Source organism: Oenanthe melanoleuca, chromosome 14, assembly GCF_029582105.1.
Source record: "Oenanthe melanoleuca isolate GR-GAL-2019-014 chromosome 14, OMel1.0, whole genome shotgun sequence".
NCBI lineage: Eukaryota > Metazoa > Chordata > Aves > Passeriformes > Muscicapidae > Oenanthe > Oenanthe melanoleuca.
The window spans coordinates 8,248,990-8,274,992 of NC_079348.1; the positions used below are offsets into that span (position 1 = coordinate 8,248,990).

At 56.1% G+C, this 26,003-nt stretch overlaps 1 protein-coding gene across 1 annotated transcript; it reads left to right on the forward strand.

The window, feature by feature from the left end:
* The first annotated feature begins 1,674 nt into the window (after positions 1-1,674).
* RAB26 (RAB26, member RAS oncogene family) lies at positions 1,675-25,851 on the forward strand. The gene is made up of 9 exons (XM_056503678.1): positions 1,675-1,925; positions 3,931-4,041; positions 20,833-20,874; positions 21,507-21,573; positions 21,876-21,928; positions 22,671-22,736; positions 22,891-22,947; positions 23,192-23,268; positions 23,732-25,851. Exons 1-9 carry the CDS (start codon positions 1,710-1,712, stop codon positions 23,832-23,834), a joined length of 792 nt encoding a protein of 263 aa, XP_056359653.1. The 5' UTR covers positions 1,675-1,709; the 3' UTR covers positions 23,835-25,851.
* Positions 25,852-26,003: the final 152 nt, after the last annotated feature.

Genomic DNA, 26,003 nt, shown 5'->3' on the forward strand with positions numbered 1-26,003 from the left:
CACTGCACTTTGTTCTGAAGCCTTAGCCTCTATTGACTGCAGCTGTCCTGGAAAATCAGATTATAGTGCAAAACCGTGGCATCCAGTCTGCTCTGCCGAGGCAGCTCTTCCATCTCCCGGCTGGATCGTTGGGATCAAGGGTGTGGGATGATGAGCCTCTACTGTGACAGCTTTTCCTTCAGCCTCAGCTGTGTCAGAGGAGTGCTGCAGACTCAGAGCTCCTCTGCATTCCCTGGAGCCTGTCACAGCCATGCCCATGCCCAGGACTTGGGGTGGTGGGAGGGGAATCTCACCCAGGAATTTTGCACAGGAGCTCCTAACCTGGCCCATCTCCCTTATCCATGGTCAAAACCACCAGAACTCTGCTGCCTGCTCCTCCTCCTTCCCACGGGCCCTTAAATAGGGATTAACCATAGATTTCAATGCCCTCAAAGGGAAAACCTCACCCATGCCCACAGTGAGAATGACCCCTCAGCATCACCATGGCTGGGCTGTCACCCGAGCTCTGGTGCTGGCCCCGGGCTCTCTGGGATGCTGATCCCTGCCGTGTCAGCTGTCACTCCCTGTGCCAGCGCTGTCACTTATTCCATCTTCACCGTGTGCCTGCCTGGCTTCTCCTGACAGTGATTTATTCCATGTTCCTGCTTTGCTGTGCCTGTCCAGTCCTCCATTCCCAGCCAGGCTGAGGCCGTGCTGCTGGAACATGTCACACAGCCAAAGACATTTATTCCAGCTGAGAGACCTCCAGTGCCTCGGGTGACATTCGTGAGCAGAGAGAGATGCCAAATGTTGCTCGCTGAAACCAGTTGCTGAGACACAATGGGGGAACCCAGTCCCCCCATGGCCTGGACCCGATTCCACCCTTACACCCTCAAGGGATGCTGCTGGCAGCTGTGGCTACCTCGAGTGGCCCTCCCCGACACCGTGCTGGCCTGTGGCAAACAGGACAAACAGGGTGAGAGGGATGGAGGTGGCTGCGGGATGGATCCCAAACCGGGATCTGCGCTGCGGAGCTGCACCCCTCCCGCGGGGCTGGCGTGTGCGGCATTGCCATGGGCACCGCACGCTGCTCCCCGGGCTGCGGGGATCCCTTCGCTCCTGCCGAGCCACCAGAGGCGCCTCCCGGTGCCCCGGCGGTCCCCGCTCCTCGGGGCGGGATGGCAGGGGCTGCGTGGGGAGCGGGCAGCGCGGCGAGGGGTGCCTCCCGTCCTCGCCTCCCTTCGCGCGGGTACAGACCCCTCCACACCCCGCGTTCGCCGTGCCCGCTCCCCCCGTCCACCCCCCCCCCCATTCCCCCCGCTCCTCCCGGTTCCTCCGTTCCCCCCCGGTTCCCCTGCTCCTCCCGGTTCCTTCGTTCCCCCCCCGGTGCCTCCCGGTTCCTCCTCGTTCCCCCGTTCTCCGCCGGTTCCCCCCGCTCCTCCGTTCCCCCCCGGTTCCCCCTGGTGCCTCCCGGCTCCCTCTCGTTCCCCCGTTCCCCCGCTCACCCCCGTTCCCCCGCTCCCCCCCGTTCTCCCCGGTTCCCCCCGCTCCTCCCGGTGCCGGCGCTGCGGGGCTCGAGGGGCGGGGCCACCCTCGAGGTCACGCCCCCATCCCGCCCTCCACGCTCTCCCATTGGCCGAGGGCCGCGCGGGGCGGGGCCGCGCGGGGCGGCGGCGGCGGCGGCTCCCGCGCCCCCCCAGCCCCGGCGCGGCCGCGGCGCCGGCCCCGGGATGTCGCGCAAGAAGGCGGCTCGCAGCAAGGGCGGCGGTGCCGCGCCCTCGGCCGCGCTGCCTCCCGCCGCACAGGGCACCGGCCGAGCCGCCGCCGCCCCCCGGGGCGCCTCCGCTGCCGCCGCCGCTCCCGAGCTGCCCCGCAACGGCGGCGCGGCGGCGGCCGGGCGGCCCTCGCTGAGCAGCAGCGGGGAGTTCTACGATCTCGCCTTCAAGGTGCGGGAGCGGAGAGGGCAGAGGGGAGGGATGCGGGAGTGCGGGGTCAGGCGGGTGCGGAGCTGGGGGTTGCGTCCCCGAAGTTCCCAGGCGGGCATCCCTGCATCCCTTATCCCTGCATCCCTGCATCCCTGCTTCCCTCTCTCCCGCCCCAGCATCCCGCCGCTCCGCAGCCGCCCGGTCGGGGTCTCGCTCGGCGGGGGCTGCGCTCGCAGAGCCCCCGGTAGCGGAGCTGCTGCTGCGGGACTTGTGCAAGTGGCGGCCAAAGGCTGCTCCGGGGAGTTGCTGTAACCTCCCGGATCCGCGTTAACCTCCGGAAAAGCGGGGATGTGAGCGGGGTGATGGCACCCCTCGAGGGGCATCGGATGTGCTCCGGCTGCTGCTGAGATGTCCCCAGCCTTTCGGGCTCAGATGGCTTCTCGCTGCTTCAGACCCTGGCAAGCGAGTCACGGAGCAAATGTATTTGCTTCTTCCCCACTTCATCATGCGACCCGATGTAAGCCCAGCTTGGAGCTCATTTGTTGATTTTAGGGCTCACATCGCGATTTTGGGGCTCATTTAGTGATTTCGGCTGAGCCCGCGGCTCGGTGAAACCCCTGTGTGTTTCTAACACGGATCTCGGTAGCCGAGCCGGGGGATGGAGCCTGGAGAGCGCGGGTTTGCTGTGCAAATCCCACCTCGGTGTGTGGTGTGAGAGCTCAGTGCCTGTGGCAGTCGGTGCGGCAGTCGGGGTGTTGAGGTTTGGGATGTGGGGTTGGAGAGGGACGTTCCAGAAATGTGTTTGGTTGCTTCAGTAGGTCCTGATACAGCTGCATTAATGGTTCAACAGCTTGCCTAAAATGGAGCCAGCTCTGTGTTTGCACTGGTCCTCGGCTCCTGGAGCTCACCTCTGCCTGCCCAGGCTGAGGCTTTCTCTAAGAAATCGTCCCCATGGCACCAGGGTCAGCCAGATGGGTCTCGGATAAGCCCAAATGCACCGGGTAGAAAAAACGTCAGCTAATGGTCTGGCTGATTTTGAACCAGTGGCAGACAGAAATTGATTTGTATCCAGTAAAAACCTGGTTATTAAACTTTCTCCTTCCCCTCTCCTGAGGTTCTCGATCTCTGACTGGTGCAGTGGCCAAGTCCTGGGCACAGGGCTAGGTCCTGGTCCTGGGCACTCTGTGTGCCAGGGTGAGGCTTTGCTGGTGCTGAGTGGGGAGAAGCGGCTGTTGAGGGTCACCTATTCCAAAAAGATGTCTGGAATTAAAAAAAAAACCCAATATTTTGTACTAAAATGACATTTCCCCCCCCTTCCCTTGATACTCCCATGGGCTCTGGCTGCCCTCACCCCGCTATGCCAGGGCTCGGTGCCTGGTGCGCCTGTGGGGCCCCAGCGTGGGGCTCTGCTGAGGGTGTGGGGCACTGTGGGCAGATCCTGCCCTCCTTGGCAGTGCCAGAACGATCTGCACCTGCAGCTGGGGCTGCTGCTGCCTCTCAGGGCTGGGCTGCACAGGGGTGGTGGCATTTGCCACTGCTGGCAGCTCCTGGGAGGGTTCGGTGTGACCCAGGGCAGTCCCTGCTGTAAAGCCATTTAAATCCTGTCACGGGTTAATGGCTCGTGGAAGGCTGATGGCAGAGCCTTGGGACAGAGGGAACCTGGCACGGCAGGTGTGGAAGGAGCTGGCACAGCCCGGCTCCCTGGTCCCGGATTTCTTTCCTGGTGCCATCCCGCCGAGGGGAGCAGGGTGGGTGCCCTGGGGGGCAGCAGGGCTGTTGTGTGGACAGAGCTTTTGGGGAGCTGCATTTGGGAGCTGCCTCAGCTCTGCTGTGGTTGCTTTGTGGCAGGGAGCTGCTTGCCCTGTCTGTGCCCAGGGAGGGGAAACTGAGGCAGGTGGCACTGGGAGCTGCTCCCTGGGCATCCATGGAGGACTGGCAGGGTAGCCCTGGGCAGTGTGGGTCCTGCTGAAGGTGAGGGCAGAGTGCACCCCACAACCTGGAGCCTGACATCCTTCTCTCCCTGCAGGTGATGCTGGTGGGTGACTCGGGGGTCGGCAAGACCTGCCTGCTGGTGCGCTTCAAGGACGGCGCCTTCCTCGCCGGCAGCTTCATTTCCACGGTGGGAATCGACTTCAGGGTAAGTGCCTGGGCCTCGGGGGTCTGGCAGGTGAGGGATGGATTTTGCAGAGGAGTAACTAAACGTTGCTCCCAGGATTTAAACCTCACCAGCTGTGTCAGCTCCAGCCAGGGCGCTCGGGGTGTGACAGCAGCAGCAGCAGCAGCAGCAGCATCTTTGTTACGGCTTTGTGCAGGGTTGGGGAGTGGGTCCTCTGCTCAGGGTCCTGGGAATAATTCCTGTAACAACTGAGGCCTCACATCTGCCCATGAAAACATTTCCCTCAGGCAGTTTCAGTGTTTTAAAGAGTTGTACATTTTTTTGTTGATATATTTCTTTCCAAAACTGATATAAAGCAAAATGCCCTGGAAGAATGTCCTGAACACAGCTTTGGGGTGCTGATGTGGAGATGTTGTGCTGAGTGATCTCTGAGGTCTCAGTTTGGCTGGGAGGAACTGGAGCATCCCAATGCCATGAGAGTCACGGGGGCAGTGGTTGGAGCTGTGCTGCTCCAGAGAGGGCAGTGGGAACCTGCTCCACACAGCTGGACTGGGAGGAAGAAAGGGCATCATTCCTGCCCTGCAGTGCCCCAGCGTGCCCAGAGCATCCTGTGCCAGGCAGGAACATCTGAGTACCAGCTGGGGCCCTTGTAACCTTTTCTTGGCCGTGTTTCCCCGTCAGTCCCTTGCTGGAGGGGCTGCCTGGGGTCTCTGTAGTTCATCAGGCTCTGGCAAAGGGGATCCCCAGCCGTGGGGTGGGACAGCAGAGCAACAGGAATGGTGACTTTACAGAGGTGGCACCAAAGAGCCTGTACAGCATCTGTGCAGGGCATGGGGCAGTTTTTTGCCACCAAAGCAGCAGCCAAGTCTGGCTTGGCTCTCTGGCACTGGGATCAGCTGCTCCCTGTCCCTCACCAGTCCCCCTGCCACCTGCTCCCTCCAAAGTGTGAGCTTGTCACCTCCCAGGATGTCTGGGCAGTGCTGTGTCCCTGCCCTGCTCCCAGGGCACTGCCTGTGCCATACCTGTGTGATGATTTGGCTCTGTTTGGGTGCTGTGGTGGGTGCTGTGAATGCCACACCACCGTTGCATCTTCCCAACACCTTTTTCCCAGCAGGATCTCAGATCTTCACTTTCCTTGGAGGATTTCTGGGAGATGAGTGTCTCTTGTAACCTGCTGCTTGGCTGGGGTGTGAGTAATAACTCGCTGGTGCAGTGACATTGGGAAGGGGTGAAGGGCAGCTCAGAGAGCCCTAAGGAAGGAAGGGATGTTCCGTGCCTAGCGAGGCTGGGGGCTGCTGCAGGTGAAATGGGTAAATTGAAGCCTGTAATTTTATACAAAGGTAATTACAGGGTGTTTCAGGTGTTCTTCACATAAAAGCGTTTTATTACTGATTGCAGTGATTGATACAGAGGGCAGCCATAAAACCCTGTGACTTATTGATTAGAGTGCTGAAATGACTGCTACTGAGAAGCAATCAAATTAGGGTTAATTTACTTCTCTAATAGAGCTGCTAGAGCTACATGTCTGTGAAATGGGCAGATTATACAGTGGGGGAGATCACGTGTATGCCCTAAAACTCATTATTATCATCCTTGTAAGGTATTCATAATTTTGGGGGGACGTGGAAATAGTTTTTTGATGTGCCTCTCCGTTCCCACCAGGATAATCCTGTTTGGTAATCGTCCCTCTCGCCGTGGGCGCCGTGATGCAGATGATGCTCTGGGGTGCCAACACTGGAGGCTTCTGCTGGTTTTAATTTGTGACTTTTTAATCACGGAACTGTCGTAGCACAGCTCCTTCTCTCCACAGCCCTGGAGCTTGGCAGGGGGTTTGCTGGCTGCGGGCTGTTGGCGAGGTGGCAGCGGTGGGAAGGTGTCTCTGGGCTTTGCTGTGTTCTCTTGGGCCGCTGTGAGAGGTGCTGAGCGAGCACAGGGGTTTGTTTTGGGGGGTTCTGTGGGGTTTTGGCAGGGTTTGTGCCAGACCCTGAGCCTTGCTGGCAGCAGAGCTTGCAGGGAGCTCCCCAAGGCCAGCCCGTGTGGCAGCTGCGCTGCTGTGCACGCACGACCTTGTTTGGGTCCCTGGGGCCCATCCTGGCTCAGGGAACCACAGGGACAGAGCTGCCCAGCTCCTGGCACTGTCCTGGGGACCATCTCCACTTTTCCTAACGCCATCTGGTCCCTGCAAGTGCTCTGGAATGGGCTGGAGCCACACTGGGGCAGCCCCTGTGCCAGCCCAGCTTCCTCCTCTCCCCATCCCCTGCTCCCAGTGGGCTCCAGGATCCATTGCACATTTTCAAGGATGTCAAACCATTAGATGCACCCAAAGCTATGGCTAATGGATCACATAGGCTGGAGTGAATGTAAATGAATAGAAATCCATTTAAAATTAATCTGGCATTACTATTCCTAATGGCCCCTGAGGTTTGTTCCCTCCTACTGTTTTATGTAAGGGAGAACCTCCCACGACGTGTTTGTTTATTATCATCTGTTAAACAAAGAAGGATGTTGGTCTCAATGTGTTTGGAAAACAAAACATTGATGCTGGGGAAATAAAGATGATTGTAATATTAAAAAAAGGCATCAAAATGGCACCTGTTGTCTTCGAGCTTTGGAGGTGCTGAGTCCTCAGTGTTGTCCTGGAAAAATTTGGTTTGCTGAGGGAGCATCTTTAGCTCCTGGGGATGATTCCCAGTTCAGCTGGGACAGGACCAGGGTGTCCCTGAGCTGAGGGTTTGGCTGGGGGTGCAGAGCTGGGGGAGCCCCCACTGTGCCATCGAGGCAGAGCCCTGGGTGAGGGTCCTGCTCCCAGAGAGAGCAGAAACCTCTGTGTGAGCTCCTGAGTTGCTTCCACTCAGGCTGGGGGACAAACCCCTCTCTGCCTTCAGCATCTGGATCACACCTTCAAGGTTTCATTGCCAGATAACGAGGGGCTTAATTATCGCCCTCCCTGAGCTGTGCTGAGCCATGGCATGGGGTCTCGTCTGGGGAATCCTGGCAGGTGCCTCTGCCTGGGGGGGTCTCTCCCCACAGATCCCCACTGGTGAGGGCAGGGCAGGCTGTGTGTGCCTTCCTGACTTCATGTGTTCGGGTTCCAGGGAGAAGGGGCTCCTGGAAAAGAGCAGGTTTAGTGCTCAGGGGTGTGAATCCCGATTTTCTCAGTGCCACGGAAGGAGCTGCCTCTTCTTGTAATTTTGGCAACGCTGCAGAAACCTCGACAGAAACTGAAGCTGCGCAGCCAGCGGGACTTGTGTCCTGTCGTGACAGCCGAGTGATGGGAGGGAGGTCTCACCAAAGCAGAGAAGCCACACGTGTCCCTGTCCCCAGTGACACCCGGGTCCTCACAGCCCCGAGCTTTGCAGGGCTGGGCAAGGGAAGATCTTTGTACTAATTGGACCTGAAAGGAGAAGAACATAAAAGGAAAAAAAATTAAGGATGAGCCTTTTCTCCCTGGGAAGAGAGGTGCTAATGAGCTTCTTTGCATTAGCAGGGGTGATGGTTCCTGTGTTAATCAGGGGGATGGAACTTTCTGGTGGAGTTCAGAGCAGGGTGGTTTCTCTTGGTGTTCTCCCAGGGGTGTCACTCCTCCGTTGCTGCCCCAAGGACAGGGAGCAAAAGCAAAGCAGCATCGTCCTGGAGCTCAGGTGCTGCTGTGAGGAGGAGCAGGAGGGAGCCAGCCTCGGTGCCTGGGCACAGCTCCAGGCTTCCAGGGAGGCAGTGGGCACAGGGGAGATTTCCTTTGAAGGCTCAGCTTTGATGTCCACAGGTTCACAGTGCTGTGAGGGGGCTCAGCTGCTCCCCAGCCCCTCGGGAGGCTCCGTCTCTGCTCCAGCCTTGGCTGTGCTGTGGTTTATCTGGGACGTGCTGTAAATAAAACCTGCCACCGGTGGCCCTGAGCTCTAAGGACTCCTGATTACACCCAGCCCTGTGCTGCTCAGGGGTGGAATCAGCAGTGCTTTTTCTACACGGGAGATTCGTTGCATCTCTGCTTATTTTTTATCATGTTTGTGTGTGTTCACTTTCCATGGGCTGCCCCCAGCTCCTGCAGCGAGCTGAGCTTTGCAGGAGGATGGAAACCTTTGCTCCAGCCCTGCAGGGTGTGCAGAGGAGCAGTGACCACGGCTTGAATTCACCCAGGCTGCTCCTGAGTGTGCATGTGCTGGGAGAGGGCCGTGGATGCCCTGAGCATCTGCTGGTCCCCAGTGGGCACCCACATCCCTGCCCTTGGGGCGATGCTCTGCTCCCCAGCAGGTGCCCACATCCCACCCACATCCCACCCTCATCCCATCCCACATCCCTGCTCTCCCAGCCTTTGCCTGGTGCCTCCCTTGGAAGGGCTGGAGCCTCCTGGAAGCCAAGGGCTGGCTTTTATCTCAGCGGTTGGCACAGAGCATTAGCAGGGCTCATTTTCTGATGGATCAATCTGGAAAAAGTGGGAGGGGAGCTGCTAAGGCCAGAAGAAAGAAATGGAAATAAATTAATTTCAGCATCTTTCTGTGTAAAATTAGCCCTGGATGTTGGAGGGAAGGAGCTCAGGCACTGGGCAGAGTGTTTAGTCTCTCCTTTGCTGAGTGGGGTCAGGATGGGGTTTGCTGCAGGGGGGTGGGTTTAGGTTGGTCCACAGGGCTGGAGCTCTGGAGGGAAGTGGCTTTTTCCTGGGAGAAACATCTTGGTGCTGCCAAGTTGCTTGGACCAATTCCCCTTCATGGGCCCATGCCAGTGGCAACAGAGGTACAGCCAGGATGGGGAAGGTGGGGCAGGAGTGGGCAGGGGATGCCTGTGCTCCCACCTTGAGTGTGCCCATGGCAAATGCTTGGAACTGGATGACCTTTGAGGTCCCTTCCAACCCAAACCATTTCATGTTTCTGTGTGTTTCCAGCAGCTCTTTGTCTGAAAATCAGTTTATTCTGCAGCTCCCATTGCTGGATGAATTTTAATAGCAGCCAGTAACTGATTTCATATTTTTGCATTTCTCACTGTGTGAAGAGCTGGGCTCAATTTGCCCAGAGCAGATCTCCATCCCTGCAAGTGTTCAAGGACAAGCTGGATTGTCCTTGTGGGATTTGGAGGAACCTGGTCTAGTGGAAGGTGTCCCTGCCCTTGGCAGGGGGTTGGACCTGGCTGGTCTTTGAAATCCCTTCCAACCCAAACCATTCCAGGAGTCTCTGATGATTCCTGTGATGCTCCCACCCCTTCTGCCTGACTCCAGGGTGTGCAGACGATGCTGTCACTGGTGCTGTAGGGGCCAGCTGTGCCCAAATCCAGCATGGGGAGGCAGATCCTGGCAGGGAGGGCAGCACTGCTCAGTGCTGGGATTGCACCCCTTGTGCCTCTGAGGACTCAGCTCCTCCACAGCTGCCAGTGCCTGTTCCCCGCTCCCAGGACGGGCTCTCAGGGCAGTAAATACCCATTTTCCACGGGAAGCCCTGCTGTTCTTGCCGTGGCTGCTCCCTCCTTGCAGGGGACACTCTCAGCTTTGCAGTGGTGCCTGTCATTTGCATGCAGGGCTCAGTTGCCAAGAGATGCTGCGAGCGGTGCCCGTGCTGCGCCCGCTCCTCGCAGCTCCCGGGCTTTGTTCATCCTCCTTTGCCTCCTGCTTGTGGGAAATAAAACCCCCAGTTGTGCAGCACTGCAGGAAGATGCAAACCCCCTGTGCAGGCAGTGATCCCAGTGGACAAGGGACTCCATTCCTGCCTTGGGGAAGGCACAGGAAGAAGATGAATGTCTTCAAAGCAAAGTGCTTGAGCAGCTGGAGTGACAGCCAGCCTCAGATCCTGGTTAAGAAAACTCTTTACCAGCTAATCCTCTCTGCAGGATGGTGGGAAGATGCCTTCTCCACCTCCTTAGTGTCAGAAATACCACCCAGAATATTTTGGATGTGGGATTTTGTGTCCATTCCAGCTGACATGACAGCGCTGGGGATGTGGGGCTTGTGAAATGCATCTGGAGTGTCTCCCGGCTCCTGCAGCCCTGCTGGGGCTTGGTGGCCTCCTGGTGCCTGGTGATAGCTGGTGTCCCAGCTGGGGTGGTTGGAATAACGGGTTTAATTAGCTCAGGGGGAGAGCAGGAGGCCTGGGCTGCTCAGGACTGCAGTGCCAGGACACAGGCAAGGAAAGCACAAATTTGGGAGCTGCTGGTGAAAGGAGGGAGTTGTGAAGGTGCCCAGCATAACCTACCTCTGTATCCTCCTGGTTAGAGCTGTGTGGGAGCCCAAAACCCCTACAGAGGATGGGAACCATAGGAAACTCATCTGGGAAATCAATTCCTGCAGGGAATACCCACAGGGTGTGGGTAGGATCCCTGCCCCAGCTTGGTAGCATCACTGGGAAGGAGCAGGGTCAGCACAAGCTCGGGCTGGGGAAGGCTGTGGGCACACGGCTGTGCTGTGTTGGCTCCTCTCTGGCTCCTGCCAGGTGGGAAATTGGCTCTGGAGAGGCCAATTTGGGCACTGGAGCATCCACTGCCATGGATCTGAGCCGGGCTGGATCTGCTCCCGGTGCCAGGACCTGTGAGGGAGTGTTTTATAGTCAGTAAAACATTTAAATGGGGCCAGAGTAAGTCTAAATGGTTTCAATATTTAATGGAATACATTTGGCTTAATTTCACTTTCATCTTTTATTTGTGATAAAATATTGAACTCAGCTGTGTGCAGAACTGGGTTGTTCTTTGAAAGCAGAGGGAGGGCGCCCAGGAAAGGGGGACAGGTGGGTTTTGGGGTGTCTCTAACCCCCCCACTGTCCCCAGGATGGGCACTTGGGGCATCCCTGCCCTATGGCCCTGCCCTGCTGAGCTCCTGTGGTCCCCTGAGCCCTTGCTGCCTCTCTGCTGAGCCACTGCCTCGTTTTGTTAATTAATTATTGCTCCCAGCAGGCTTGGGGTTATTCCTGGGGTGGATGTGGATCTCTGTGGGGAAGGGTGAGGTGCAGTCCCGGGTTTGGCAGTGCTGCAGTGGCAGGAGATGACTCTGGCTGAGCTCACCAGCTGCTTGCTGTGTGTTGTTTTCCCTGGAAAATTCCTTTCCCTTTTCCCCTTTCCCCAAAGAGCCTGAGCCACGGGGTCAGTCCCATCCATGGGGCTCTGCTGGACCCTGTGATGGTGGCACTGAGCATCACCGTGGCCAAAGGCAGGGCAGCAATCAAAAAACCACCCTCATCCAGGCAGATCAGAGCTGTGTTTGGGGTGGAGAGAGCTGCAATGTGGTGTGTCCCTGTCCTTGGATGGTGAAGGGGCACACACTGTTCCTATGGCAATGGGGGATTGAGAGATTGAGGGCTTTACCTGCAGAGCCTTTGGAAGCAAAATATTTTGTTGTTGGCACCATGGGCAGAGCCTGTATGGCTTCTGGCTCCATCCCAGGGTGCTGGAGCTGCCCTGGCTCGGGAGCCCAGCAGAGCCTGGAGCTCACACAGCTTTGTTTGTGTACCAGGGATATACAGTATTTTTAATCCTGGCTCAGCACCGAGTCATTGCCCCGAGGCATTGGCGAATCTCTCGGAAGCAACAGCAAATAATTCATCTTTATGCCTCCACTGGGAAAAAGTGTTTTTCCCTGATCATAACTAATGTGAACTGGGAGCTGGTGGTGCTTCACCTTTAGAGGGTGATGTCCATTGCCCTGGGCCGTGGTTGTCCCAGGGTGAGGGGGAGTTTAATGGGTGCTTTGGGGATCCCAGTGATGCCCCTGAGCCTGAGGAAGATGTTGGTGTGGCGGGGCCGAGTCAGTTCTACCCACAGGAGGTCAGCAGGCAGGAAGGATCATTTTCTAGGTGCCATAGAGCCATTGGCACGTCTCTGAGGATGTGGCTGGGTCTGGTGTGAACACCTGGACAGGTTTTGTTCCATTTTGTGTGCGTTTTTTCCGTGTAATTTATGGAAAGGAGGGGAGTGGTTGGAGCCGTGCCCAGCTCCCTGGGTCAGAGGCCACGAAGCCGTGGCATCCACCTCACCCTGTGCCATCTGCCTGTGTCTCGGGACTTTTTGCTCCTGCCTGCCAAGCTTCGATGTTCCCAGGCTCAGTGACACACTGGGGAAATGGAGGCTTTGGCTTTTCCAGCTTTGCCTGCGCAGCATCACCACGGCAACGATCCCAGCGAAGGCTCTGTGGCATTAACGCTGTTACTGGGGAAGAGCCTCTGCACCATGGCCACAAGCCCTGTGTGTGATGTGTGCCAGGCTGGGGAGGAGCTGGGGGTCCTGCCCCACGCCAGCGCTGCTGCTCCTGCTCAAAGGACTGAGTTGGACTGGCCCCAGTGCCTGGCACGTCCCCCCAGAGAGACCTGGCTGTGGGTCCTGTGTTCCCAACCTTGGAGCATCTCCCTGTTCGTGATCCCTGTCAAAGATCCCTGCTCACAATCTTTTTCCCCCCAAAGCCAAGTGCAGGAGGCTGCTGAAGGCACCTGGGCAAACTCAGCCTGTCTGAGGAGTATAGACCCCACTGAGGACCTTGCCCTGTTTTGGATGCTGAATTTGGTAGAAATTGTTGGATTTGCTTCTCGTGCCACTCAGCAGCAGCTGGTCCCACCGGTGCCTCCGTGCCTTACTGCTTCCTTGGAGCTGATGATTAAGAAAAACACAGCTGCAAGTGTGGATGAATAATTCAGCCCAGCCTCACTGCTGGGGGTTCGAAGTGGAGACCCTTGAAGGGAACAGTCCCTGGATGAGCATCCATCCACGGTGCCCTGGGCAGTGCAGGGTCAGTCCAGACCCTTTCTTGGGAGCACAGGGAGCCCTTCCTGCAGCTCGTGCAGCCAGATGTTCAGGCTTCCATTGCTTCATCTTTTTTCCCTGGTGTTGAGCACACTCAGCTCTGGGAGCTGTGACCCCTGGGCTCTGCATGGCCCCGTTTTCCTCAGAGGAAGAGCTGAGGGATTGTTGCTGCTCCTGGTGCTGATTGTTAGCTCTGAGCCCGGATTTGGCAGCGGTGCTGGGCAGCCCCCACAGCCCTGGTGAAGGGCTGGCAGCTGTGCCAGCTGGTGGGGATGTGAGCCCTGAGAGCCCTGTGTCCTGTAGTGCCCCCCTGTAGTCAGTGCCTGTTCAGTCAGTGCCAAGGAGCTGAGCTGAGCTTGGAGAGGGGGTCCTGCTCTGTGGGGCTGCTCCCCAGACCCCTTTGCATCGGGGTGACACATCCAGGTGGCCTCTGGCAAGGCTGGGGCTCAGCAAGTGGCTTTGTGGCTCAGACCAAACTTCTTTCAACCCATTCATGAGCTGCACTTATCAATGTGCATGAATTAATGGGAGAAGTGCTCAACAGTGCCGAAAATAACTTTGTTCCCAAGCAAGCGTTAATGCCTGGCAGATGTGATGTGTTTTTCCCTCCTGAATAATACACACGTGAGGTCGGATTGTTCCCGACAGCTGGGGGAGAGCAGCAGGAGCAGAGCAGCTCTGGGAGGGCTGAGTCTCCAGGGATCAGCCCCACAGCCCAGTGCAGAGGTGGAAATCCTCTCCTGGGACCTGGCTGCTCCAGCTGGACTTCTTGGCTGAGGCTGGGCTTCCCAAATGTGCAACAAAAAAAAAAAAATCAAGGAGATCATGTGTGGGTTTTGGTTCGGTTTTGTTTATAAAAGGGTTGGCAATGTTGTGGAACAGCTTCCCAGGAGCTGCACTGCTGCCCAGACCTCCAGCACCCACAGTGAAGGATTTGGGGTGTTTTGCCTCCCTGGGGTGATTTCCCAGCACATTCCTGGCTTGCAGCTCTGCTCCAGAGCCCCATATGGGGAGAACAAATGGTGGACTTGGGTTGGCCAAACTGGTTTGACTGATGGGGTGGTTCTGGCGTGGACGTGCCGGTGACTGCATGCTGCAGTTCCTCAGCACCTCTGCATCTCCTGGGCTTTCAGTGGTGCCCAAACCTGGGGAAGAGCCTGCTCTAGTAGAGCAGAAAATGGGAGAGCTGGGACTGCTGCCAGGGAGAAGGAAAAGCTTTGCAAAGATCAAAGCTTTGAGTGCACGGTGCCTGCGCTGGCAGAGCCCTGAGCTGGGGACGCTCCTGTGCTGTGGATTCTGCCCTGTGCCACCTGTGGGTGCACCTGAGTGGCCACCCCAGCACTGGCAGAGGAGTGATGGGGCAAGGAGCTCAGCCCCTGTGTCCTCAGCTCTGTCCCAGGGGGATTTCAGGATTGTTCTTGCACAAGGGGCAGATGGCCAGGCAGGACCATGGTGGCATTGCTACCCGTGGCAAAGTGGAACCACTATGGTTAGTGAGGAGAAGGTGAAACCTCAGAAAGCTCTGCTGGATTTTGGGGAGCAGGGTCTGAAGAGGGTCCTGCCCTGTGTTTCAGCCCATGCAGAGATGGGCTGTGGTACCAGGGAGCACTGGGACCTGATGATGCCAGTCCTGGAGGCCGGCTGGACTTGTACAGCCATCAGAAAATCTCATTAGAGCTGTTCAGTCACTCTTCTTTCCTTGAATCGTTCGAAGAACCTGGGCTCAGGTTTGCTGCACAGCAGTTTTTGGGAGCTGTCTGCCTGCCTTGGATGTGGGTGAAGGATGGGAGTCTTTGGGATAAAAAGCTGCAGATTCCTTTGTCAGGTCTTTGGGGATTTCATTTTCTTTAGGGATGAGAAGTGCTCTTTAATGATGCTGTTTGCAGTGCTGTCTGCAGACGCTGCTGTGTTACTGCTGGGTGCTGACAGAATGTTTGCTGCTGGATGTTCAGCCCTGGTTTTTTTATAATTGGATTGTAAAGTCTTCTCAGAAACTTCAGGCGAGTTTTCGGCTCAGGGCTGGCTGCAGTCACTGAAGCAAATCCTAGAATCGTTTAGGTTGGAAAAGATCTTTAAGGTCAGAAAAGTGCTGCTAGGCTTTATTTGTCCCCAGATAAATGATTCCCTGTCTAAGTGGACCTGATGAGCCATTTTTCATCTCTGTGGCACTGACAGGGCCATGTTTGCTTCAGATGAGAAATGATAAAGCAATAAATGCTGCATGGAGATCCCTGTTCAGCTTTGCAGCGTGGCATGGCCTTGATGAGGAAAATGAAGATAAATACGTTGAGCACCACGTTACTTATTCCCAGTATTGGCACAGATCTGTGTGAGCCATCTCTGCCCCCTTTGTTTCCAAGGCTTCTTGGTTTAGAAGTAAGCAGGGATATTTTTAAAAATATCCCTTCTTTAATAAGTAGGGGAAAAAGAGATGGAAGGGGTGAGTGCTGCAGCCCAGGGTGGTGGGGGAGCTGTGCAGACCATTCCTGGGTGGGGAGGGTCCCATTCTGTGTGTTGGAGCTGCAGGGATGGGCTGCAGCTTTCCTGCTGGCTGTTGCTTTCTGGTGCCTCTGGTCTCCAGGGTGGTTGTAGCAGATCCAACCCTGAGGAATTCTCAGGGTGGGTTTCCCTGTCTGCCTGTGGGATTGGGGCTCAGGCTCACCCCCACACTGTGGGGACACCTCAAAGCCTGGCACAGCCCCGTCTCCCTCTGGCTGGGATGAGCCTGAGCAGCCCTGCTGGGCTGGAGAGCATTGAGTCTCATCTGCCTGTGACTCCCTCAAGGAACCTTCCAGGGATCATCCCAGGACTTTGCTGGTTTCATGGAGCAGCCAGGCTGGGAGGGAGCAGATCCCCACCCGGGACTGTGAATGCTGCGGGCGATGCCAAGAAGCAGAGCAGGGCTGAATTTAAAATGTATGATCCTAAGCAGATCCTCTTACCTCTAATCTGCCCCTAAGACAGGATTCTCCTCTTGCCAGAAAGCGCTTTTATTTGCAGACTGATGTGACTAGAAGATGATAAGTCACTTAATTCTTCAGTGTGTCTGCTCGAACAAGAGCCTGGACTCTTATCTCGGCAGGGCTGGCAGCCAGGGAGATGTTAATTGGGATTTCATGTAGTGAACAGGGCTCTGGACAAAGGCTGGTGCTGCTGACATCCCTGGGGCAGCTGCTGGGTGCTGTGGGGAAGGGGCTGTGCCCAGCTGGAGACCAGGGGACATCTCTGTAGGGTCAGACGTGGCAGAGGGGACAGGGCAGGGTGACTCCTGCAAGGGCTGTGGGGTGGCTCTGGCACCAGAGCAGGCTGGAAGCACTGTGTGCTGTGAGGGCCTGTGGTGTTAATCTGCATTTCCTGGGACCTGCCAAGGAACTGAGCAGGAGCTGAGCAGCCAGAGCACGTTGTGGGCTCTGAAAGGATCTTGGCACCGGCGCTGGAGCGGCTGCAGGCAGGAGTGTGCAAGGCCTGGGGAGGAAAACATCCCAAGGCAGAAGTTTCTATTTTTAGCTGCACAGTGCAAATGCACAGAGCTGCTGAGGAATTCATCACCTGCCCTGGAAGACGAGTGGTTGGGATTTTTCTCTGAAGGGAAGATTTATGGGAAAGGCAAAGGAACCGTGCTGGGGTGTTTTGGCCACCTGGATCTCCCCTGGGCTGCTCACGAGTATCTCTGGTGATGGCACAGATGAGGAGGAGGAAGAGGAATACTGATTGTGAACCCCAGTGCCTGGAACATCCCCCAGCCCCACACAGCACGGCTGGAGCAGGGTCAAGCGCTGCTGGGATTTGGAGGGACCAGGATTTTGGAGCACTAAGTGGGGCTGCTCCTGGATCCTGGCCTGGGATGTCCCTGAGCCAGGTGCTGTGCCTGGAGAGATGCTGAGCCACCAGGAGCAGCTCCCTGGCTGCGCATGTCTGGGAAAAACCTCAGGGTTTTAACGAGCAAATTTAATGCAGTGTCCTGCTGTTTTGGGCAGATTTCCATATCGATCCTTGATCTATTTTTGCAGCCGCCGTTGGAGGTGGTGGTTATTTGTGTGTCTGCTATATCACAACTCATCCCATTTCCTCCTGGCACAGGAGTGTTTGTGCTCTCAGGGGCTCTCTGGGTTTTGCCAGGTGGGAATTTGGCTCCTGGTTTTGCCTTGGCATGGGGCTGGGGTGCTCCAGCATCCCTTCACCAGTCCTGCACTGCTGGGTGTCTCTTGGCTTCCTGAAATAAAGGATAACCCAATCAATCCCTCCTCCCGGGTGGCCTGGCCCGCTGACACCACAACCTAATGACATTTCTGGGTGGCTGCACTGTCAGTCCCACAGCTCATTACTGGCACTAATTAACTCTGTGCTGCCCCAGAGCCTGCGCCCGCTTTGATCTGTAGTCACTAATGCCATTTATACATGTTTTGACAGGAATTTTTCTCCCCTCAGCTACAGAAGATGCCTCCAAGGCCCAGTAATGACATTTGAGGGGCTTCTTTTCCTTGGTGGAACCCCCCTGTGCAGGGGGGTGCTTGGGTGGGCAGTCCTGGGCAGCACCAGTCACAGGAGCCAGGGTGGGGGTCCCCTGGTTGAAGCCTGAACGGTGCCAGCGAGCAGCTTCCCATTTGTCCAGTTAATTGCGAAGCAAATTGATCCATGTATCCAATTTAACTTTAAAGGCTTTAATTAATGAGTTCATGCGTGTAAGAGCTGGGAGGGGCTGGCTGGTCGATGATGCTGATCCTGGGGTGTGCTGCAGCTGCAGCTGCAGTGGCGTGGGCTCAGACACCTGGGGATGTGCCAGTTGCTCCTGGTGGGATTTTTGGGCACTGTGATCCGGGCTCTGGCATTTGCCCATCCTGCAGCTGCTGTGCAGGCAGAGTGCTGGATCTGTGTGGGAGCGTGGTCTGTGCACGTTTTGCTCCATCACCTTCCCCTCCCTCCCTTCTGCTGCTCCCGGGCACTCGTGGCTGTGGGATCGTGCCAGGGCTGCAGCCAGCGGGGCCTCGGTGTGTGATAATGCTGCTCTTAATTGAGGACCATCTGCACTTGGTAATTTAATTTTTCCTGCATCTGCAAGGTTCCAACTTTGTTTATCTGATGTCCTGAAGAATATTTAACTTGGGAGCATCCTGTTTGTCCACCCCAGGCACTGCAGGCATTCCACTGCAGCCCCTGCTAGACGAGATTTCAATAACGTTTGCACCGCCCCAGGAAAAAGGACACAAAAACTGAAATTGGGAAGGGCAGCAGCAGAGCTGAGGTGCAGGGATGGTTTTCCAAATTGTGGCAGGAGGCTTGCTGGGAGCGCTACCTCTGTTCTAACAAACAGGGCGAGATGAGCGAGGAGCCCTGAGCAGCACAGCCCCTCCCCTTGCCGGCAGGGCTGGCAGCACATTTCACGTCTCAGTGCTTTGACACACGGCGTCTTTTGTCTTTGGATGCTTATTAGGAGCTCAGCCCCCAGCTGTGCCTTGGAAGGGCTGACAGGAGGGAATTGAGGCATCTCCTTTGAAAAAAAACAAAACTAGAAGCTGAAAAGTCACTTAGCTGTGGTATGGGGAAGACTTGGGCATCTGAAGCACACTGGTGTGTGCTGCTGGCAGCAACTCCAGCCCTTTCCCACCCAGCTCCTGCCACAACTTCTCTGGGCAAACTTCTTTGGGATGCAGGCAGGGATGCAGGCAGGAGTGATGCTCTGGCTTGCTCTGGCTGGACCTCCTGCCTGCAGGAGCACTTCTACAGCTTCTCACCGTGGAACCCTGCTCTGTTCCACACACAATCCTCAGAAAATCAATTTTTTCCCCAGGCTGGTCCAGCAGCACCTGGATCCCCGTGCAGACTTTAATTAGGTTTAAGCATTTACCTCCCTAAAATATAGGTCACTCGTAATTAGTGTGGCTCCTGTTGCTGCTGGCTCCCTGTTAATTAACTCCTGCAGTGGAGGTCAGTGCATGTGGGGCACCTTTGGAGCTTCAGCTTTTTTGGCTGCTCACCAGATGCTTCAAGGTGGCTTTGGCCTGGATGATCCATGCTCAGGGCTGGGGCCATGTTCTCCCTCCCTGCCACCCACGGTGTTCTGTCACCTTGGAGCCCGGCCACACCGGGGACATGGCCATGTCCTTGGGCACAGCCACACACTGCTCTGAGCTGGAGGTGCTCAGGTGGCCATGGAGAAGGCACCTGTTTGGTGCTGGTTTTAACGTGATGCTCATTGTGTCCTTGTCCCTTGTCACCATCCATCACACCAAGTGTCCTCATCCCCTTGTGCCAAAAGCTGGAGCTGATGGTGAAACACAGAGCCTTTGCCTTTCTCTGCAGCCCCTGACAGTCCCTGGCATGATCCCTGGCACAGTCCCTGGCAGGGGCATTGGCACCTGGGAATGGTGTTTGGAATGGCATTGTGCCAGCGCAGAGCCTGTGGGATGAGCTGCAGGATGAGTCCAGCACATAGGAGCCAGGTTTTTGGAGAGCAGGGTAAGCTCAGAGAGTGGATCTCCTGCAGAGCACAAACCTGCCCTGTCCCACCTGTGGCACAGGTTAGGACAGGGCTGTCCCCCATGCTCTGGGGTGAGGTGGAGGTGCAGCTCAGCTCTGTTTGCCATGGCTGTGGCTCTGTCCCTGCTCACTTGGGAGCCAGCAGAAGGCACCAAGGTCCGGGGAGCACTTTGTGGCAGTGAGGAAACTGAGTTTTAGGCACTTCAAACCTTTCAGGAGCCCGGTGTCACATCCTGGGAAAAGCTCAGCTCCCATGCAGGGAGCCCTAAACCCCTGGCCGGCTCCCCAAGCCCCGGCTTTTCCCCAAGTACTTCCCAGCTCCCCCATCCCAGTCCCTGGCTGCCTATTTTTACAGCTCCAGGGCTGTGAATCACTTCTCTCCCCCGTCTCAGTCGCTGCCTTTGAAGGTATTTATAAACCTCGGCCGTCTTCCTGCGCCTGCCTGAGCAGGAGGAGGATTCAGCTCCGGCTCCCTCCTGCCCTCTCCTCCTCGCCGGATCCTTGTGTAGATGTGCAGGAGATGAGATGCACCCTCTGCCCTCATTAAAACTATCAATGAAGAGCCTCACCAGCACCTGAAGGGGTGGTGGTGCTGAGCGGTGTGGGATGGATCCTGGCATGGATTCCTGGGGGGGTTTGGTGGCACTGGAGTGACTGGTGTTGTATCCAGTGCTGGGGGTGGATGAGCCAAGGCTGAGCCAGCAGAGCCCAGCTGGGGTCACAGCAGCTTCAGCCATCCATGGCCATGTGATGTAGGAGATGGGAGCATCCCAAACCAGCTCCAGAGCAAATGGAGGAAATGGGATTTAAATTATCACCAGAGCAGCCACCAGCTGCCTCATCCCACTGGTGCGCTGTTCCCTGGCCGTGTTTCCAGCACGTCCCACTGATTGCTGTGCTAATTTCTATGGATCTGGTGAGCAAATTAATCTCTTCTCTGCTCCTTCCCCTGGGACCTCTGGGCTGTAGGCTTGCATTCCTTTTCTGTTTGGAGAGGCTGGTGCAGATTGCTGGGATGGTCACGGTCAGGATCCATCTCCTGCCCTCCCAGGCTGGCACAGCCACCCTGAGGGGCTCCCACACAGCTCCCAGCTCTGCCAGGGCATCCTTCCACACAAAATATCCTGTTGGCTTTGGGGGAACCCAGTGTAGAGGGACACTGCTCCCTCTCCTTTTTAGTTCCTCCTTTCCTAAAACCAAGCAAAATGGGGGAAAACATCCTGAGAGAGAAACCAGAAGAAAAACAGGTCCAAGAGGCAGGCACAGGAGTTATTTTTAATTTGCTGGCTGGATGTGGAGTGGCTGACACTGTATTTTGAAGCCATTAAGGTGGGATGCTGGTGCTCAATAGTTTATGGCCAGAGGTCTCCAGCCTGAGCTGAGTGTGGCATTGCCAGGCTTTAGGTACCCAAATAGATGCAACTTGTGCTGATACAGGGAGAGATCCTCTGTCTGGGCCATGGTGAAAACAGCTCTGCAGGTGCTGGGACCAATGGATGGGAGTTTAAGAAGCAGGAGAAGGGTTCAGCCTGAGGGTTTGGGGGAACACTGACTGGGATGGGGGCTGGCTATGTCTCCCTTGGCGTTCTGCAGCTGCTCTCACTCCTCACCACCCTTTCCATTCTCTTTCAGAACAAGGTGCTGACAGTGGATGGGGTGAAGGTGAAGCTGCAGGTATGTCCCCATGTCCCTGGAAGCATGTCCCTTGCTGCCCTGGGTGTTCAGAGATGGACAAAGCCCCTCACAGGACAAAGCAGAGGAGCACCCCTAAAATGGGGCCCCGCTTCTATCCTTTGTGGTCGTGACTTCTGCCCTGGGACAGCCTTATGGACCCTTCTGGCTGCTCTGTCCCCTTGGCAGGAGCCTGCTCAGGGCTGGGGGCTGTTCTGGCCACAGTGATCCCATCCCAGCCCCTGCAGCCAGAGCTGCTCCAGCCCCTCAGACCAGACAGTTTCTCTGAGCCCTTTGCCCAGAGTTCCATAACACAGATGCCCCAGGCAGCAGCGTGCACTCTACAAACCTCCTGCTGCATTAAGGACTGATAAATCACATTAGTGGGTCCCCATGCATCCATCTGCTCCATGGATTTTCCCATTAATGGCTGTGTTGGGAGCCCTTGGACATGTTGTGTCCCCACGCCAAAGAGCAGGAAGAGGCTGATTCCATATTTATTGCTCCGGTCATTTTTCCTATTGATGTCCCTGGGAGCAAAAGCTGGAGAAGCTTCTTGGGGCTGGACATGCAGTTTGGGCTGGTTTGGGTGGGTTCTGGTCAGGTGTGATCCCTGTGCTCCTGTCTGCTTCCAGATCTGGGACACAGCCGGGCAGGAGCGCTTCCGCAGCGTCACCCACGCCTACTACCGGGATGCCCACGGTAAGCACAGCCCCTTCTGCTCCTGGGGAGCCCCTTCCTGCATCTCTTGGGGGCCCTGAGCTGCCACTCCAGGCCAAGTGAGCCAGCAATCACTGGAGTGGTCTTCCATGGGAAGCAGCTGCCGTGGATGGAGGAGGCTCTGCAAACACCAGCAGTGTTGCTGCGCTGGATTTCCGTGTGTTGTGTATCTCCCAGGGACCTCATGTCCCCAGCTGTGCCCTGCCACAGGTGCTCTGAGCAGGGTGCTCTGAGCCATGGGCTCAGTTTGGCACAGGCACTGACAGCCTGTCCTCTCTCCACAGCCCTGCTCCTGCTCTACGATGTCACCAACAAAGCGTCCTTTGACAACATCCAGGTACAGCAGCATCCCTGGCCCCTCCTGTTGTCTCTCACATCTAGCTGGCTGGGTTGTGGTTGTGGGTTCCTTCAGTAGCTGTGTGCTGCAGGTGGGAGCTGTGGTCACTTGCAGAAGGGCTGTGGTTACCTGCAAGGACAGGCAGGGGACAGGCAGAGGAGGTTTTCCCTTTCACAGCAAATAAAAGCTGATGGATTCACTGCTCCGGCCAATTAACGCTGTATTATTACAGCCCTTGCTGCAGGAAGTAGCAAATTCTGGGCATTAGAGCAGGTTTGATTGGATTAGGCTGGATTAGAGGGCAGGGAAGCCACCCCAGGGCTCAGGAAGGCAGGTTCAGGTGCCTGCTGAGAGCAGTGTGCACGTGCAGGACAGGGGCACAGGGCACATGCCAGAGCCAACCCTCAGTCTTGTCCTCTGAAAGGAGGCTCAGTCTGAACATCCCAACTGAGGGGGAATTGGGGTCAAAGCCCTACAAGCACCCCTGGGCAGATGGAGTGGGTGGGGAGGGCGGGGTCAGAGGGCTGCTGTTACCCTGGGAAATGGGGATCTGGTAGCAGCCAAAGTGGTTCCCCCAGGGCTCTGGGGCACCCCAGGGTACCCCCTTGTTGAGAGGGAACATCGCCAGCATTGCTTGGGATGGCAGCAATGCCGGGACTGGGGCAGCTCCCCATCATTCCCATTCCCATTCCTCTCCTCCTGGAGCCGTTGCCAACCCCTCTCTTTGGCTGTGTCCCTCCAGGCTTGGCTGACAGAGATCCATGAATATGCACAGCAGGATGTGGTCCTCATGTTACTGGGAAACAAGGTGAGCCTGGCCCCAGGGCTTTGCCAGAGCCTCCTCTTCCTCCCACACTGCAGCCACAGGCAGGGGAGCCTTGGCAGGGCATAAAGGGACAGGGAGGTACATGCTGGTGACCTTCCCAATCACAACAAACTGCTCTTGGCCATTCCTGTTGCAGGTGGATTCAGCCCAGGACAGAGTGGTGAAAAGGGAAGATGGAGAAAAACTTGCCAAGGTAAGTAAGGTACCTGAGGATGTCCCTGAGGATGTGCACAGGAAATGGTCACCTGGAGACCAGCCTGACCCCAAATACACATGGAACAGTTGGCTTTTTCTCCCTTGTCATGCTCTCCCCTTTCTCCTCGCCTGTTCTTCTGCTTTCTACTAACACCTCTTGTTTCTTTGTCCTCAAAATTACTCCCTGAGAGCCCTGGGAACACCCCTGGTGCCACTCCTGCCACTGCTGTCTCATCCCACAGGAGTATGGAGTGCCCTTCATGGAGACCAGCGCAAAGAGCGGCCTCAACGTGGAGTTAGCGTTCACAGCCATTGCAAAGTAAGTGACCAGAGCAGGGGCCTTGTCACCAGGAGGAGCTTTAGCAGTGTCCAGGCTGTGCTGAGATCAACTGAGCTGGGCAAGGCAGCTTGGAATCATGGAATCCTGGGATGGTTTGGGTTGGAAGGGACCTTAAAGCCCATCCAGTTCCATCCCCCGCCATGGCAGGGACACCTTCCACCATCCCAGGGTGCTCCAAGTCCTGTCCAGTCTGGCTTTGGACATTTCCAGGGACCCAGGGGCAGCCACAGCTGCTCTGGAAATCTGTGCCAGGGCCTCACTATGCTCACACAAAGAATTCCTTCTCAACATCCCATCTATCCCTGCCCTGTCAGTGGAAAGCCATTCCCCTCTGTCCTGTTGCTCCATGCCCTTGTCCAGCCTCCCTCTCTGGCTCCTTCCAGACAAAATCCTCTCCCTGCCAGAAGCAGCAGCATAAGAACAGCATCTTTCTCTTTCCCAGGGAGCTGAAGCACAGGTCCATGAAGCTGCCCAACGAGCCCAAATTCAAGCTCCACGACTACGTGAAGAAGGAAGTGCGAGGCTCGGGCTGCTGCAGGTCCTAACGTGTGTTTGTACAGAGACTCAGGCCCGTGGGCAGTGTGTGCATGTCTGTCTGTCGTGTCTGTGTCTGCCCCGAAGGCCGGCTGGGACCAGGGCACAGGAGCAGCGGGAAAAGCTCTCTGGGATTCTGCAGCCCCGTCACATCCATCTGCTCCGGCTCCCCTGGCCAGCATTCCTGCCCAGCTCACAGGTGGGAGGTGGGTGTTTGGGAAGGGGCTGGGCTCTCCTGTGCCTGCTCTGTGAGACTGCTGTAACCTTTGTGAGAGCCAGGGTGTGACACAAGGGAACCAACACCTTCTCCCCACCTAGGAGGAAAAATGTCCTGATTTTTTTCTGGGTAGGAAAAAGTCCTGAATTCCCTTTTCTTTCCCTGTGTACCTGGAATTCAGCTGAGAGCCCTGGCCTGGGGTGTGCAGGAAAGGTGTGTTTGAAGGCAGCCATTTCTGTAGTTACTTTCTCCTGTCTGTCCATCCCTGTGAGGTGGGACACGCTTCCACAGTGAGGGATTCTCCTGTTCCCTGCAAAGGCAGAGCTTGGCTGCCCGAGTGAGCTCCTGCCCGCCTGGCTGTGTACAGATTTCTGAATGTTCATCCCTTTGGGAAAGGCTCTGCTTCTCCTCCTTCCACCCTTTCTAGTACTTTGAGAAGAAACCTAATGTATTGCAGCTTATTCTAAATACCTTCCTGTAAGTGTGATGGTGTTTTCAGACTGCAACAACGCTTTGATATCTTCAAAGTTCTCTTGGGCAGCTCTTTCTTTTCACCGCAGAGAGCTGGGGGGAAGCTGCAGGCAGTGATTTTACAGGCTGCAGACTCCTGCCAGCTCTCTTCAAGGGCCTCCTCACCCCTTTGGTCTGTGTCAGGCTTTTGGCTGTTTTTTTGTCAAGCTGCACTTCTCAGTACAAATTTGAATCTGGATGAAGTGTTTGGCCTTTGGCAATTATTCCCTTTGAAAACTCCACGCACACATCAGCAGGTGCCCACTGCACTGAGCCTCGGTGGCTTCTCCAAATGAAAGAGAGAAACTCATCCTTTGCCCTCCAGCCTGCACCAGCCCCCCCAGCTGCTGACTCAGATGCCCCTGCCCCTCATTTTTCCTGGGATTTTGGTTCCAGTACCACCTTCTTGAAGGGCACAAGGAGCCTCTGCAGCTCCCACATGCTCAGAGAGCTACAGCAACACTAACAGCTACAGCTTCACAGGGTGAAAAAGGATATTAAAGAATATTTTAGGAGAGAGACAAGTCTTAAAACTGTCTGATTGAAATTTTAAAATCAGCTGTGGAAAACCCATTCCTGCAGGAACATTTGCATTCCTGGCAAACCCTGCTGCCAGGTGAGCTCTGTGATGGGGAGGCTGTCAGGACCTCCTCTGTAATTCGGTTTTGTGTGGGGCAGGACCAGCCTGGCAGAGGCAGGGAACAGCCAGGCAGCTCCACTTTTCCTCATCCTGCCCTTGGAGCAGCAGCAGCCCCGTCCCGAGGTGACAAGGAGCCTCCCTAAAAGCAAAAGTTAGGATTTCTAATGGATTAAGATTCCTAATGTCAGGTTGCTACCTTCCCTCTCCCTCAGACTGGCATCTGTGTGGGTTACAAAGCTGACAACTGCTCACTTCTTGCTCAGTGTAGGTCTAAACCCACTAAAAACCCCTTTAAATGATGAATGTAAATGTTTCCCTTTGGAGCACTCCCAGCCTGCCTGTGAGGAGCAGACTCTGCTACAGCAGAGGCTCACAGCCATGTTTGTGGTTTAGAACTAAACTTGGAGCAGGCTCAGCCCCTCTCCCCAGTGCCTGCACACTGGGCTGGCCCCAAAGCTCCTCCCCACGGCCATTTGGGATTTTTCCACGGGCCTTTGCTGCCACCACGTGGAATTGCTCAGTGCAGCGCTAATTATTCGAGTTAATTGCTCAGTGCACCCAGCCATGTGCGAGGTCTCGGCCTCACCTGCAACATCCCATTTCTGCTGGCTCTCGTTTACAGCTTTTGGTTCATTCCTGTTAATAAAATTTTTTAATAATCTCCGTGGCTATAGTGGTGTTTTGATTGTCTAAACACACAGCACTGTCAGTCATTCCAGTATTTTAGCTCAGCCTTGAAAGCATCTGGATCCACATGGCAGAACCAGGGTGTGATGCAGTTTAAACTGGATATTAGGAGAATTTCTCCCCCCC

Bases quoted from the DNA above. Each gene is read 5' to 3' on its own strand.
- RAB26 (XM_056503678.1), top strand. From the start codon at position 1,710: ATGTCGCGCAAGAAGGCGGCTCGCAGCAAGGGCGGCGGTGCCGCGCCC. The intron at 20,875-21,506 runs GTATGTCCCCAT...GTCTGCTTCCAG, and splicing joins GGGTGAAGGTGAAGCTGCAG to ATCTGGGACACAGCCGGGCA. The intron at 23,269-23,731 runs GTAAGTGACCAG...TCTCTTTCCCAG, and splicing joins GCGTTCACAGCCATTGCAAA to GGAGCTGAAGCACAGGTCCA.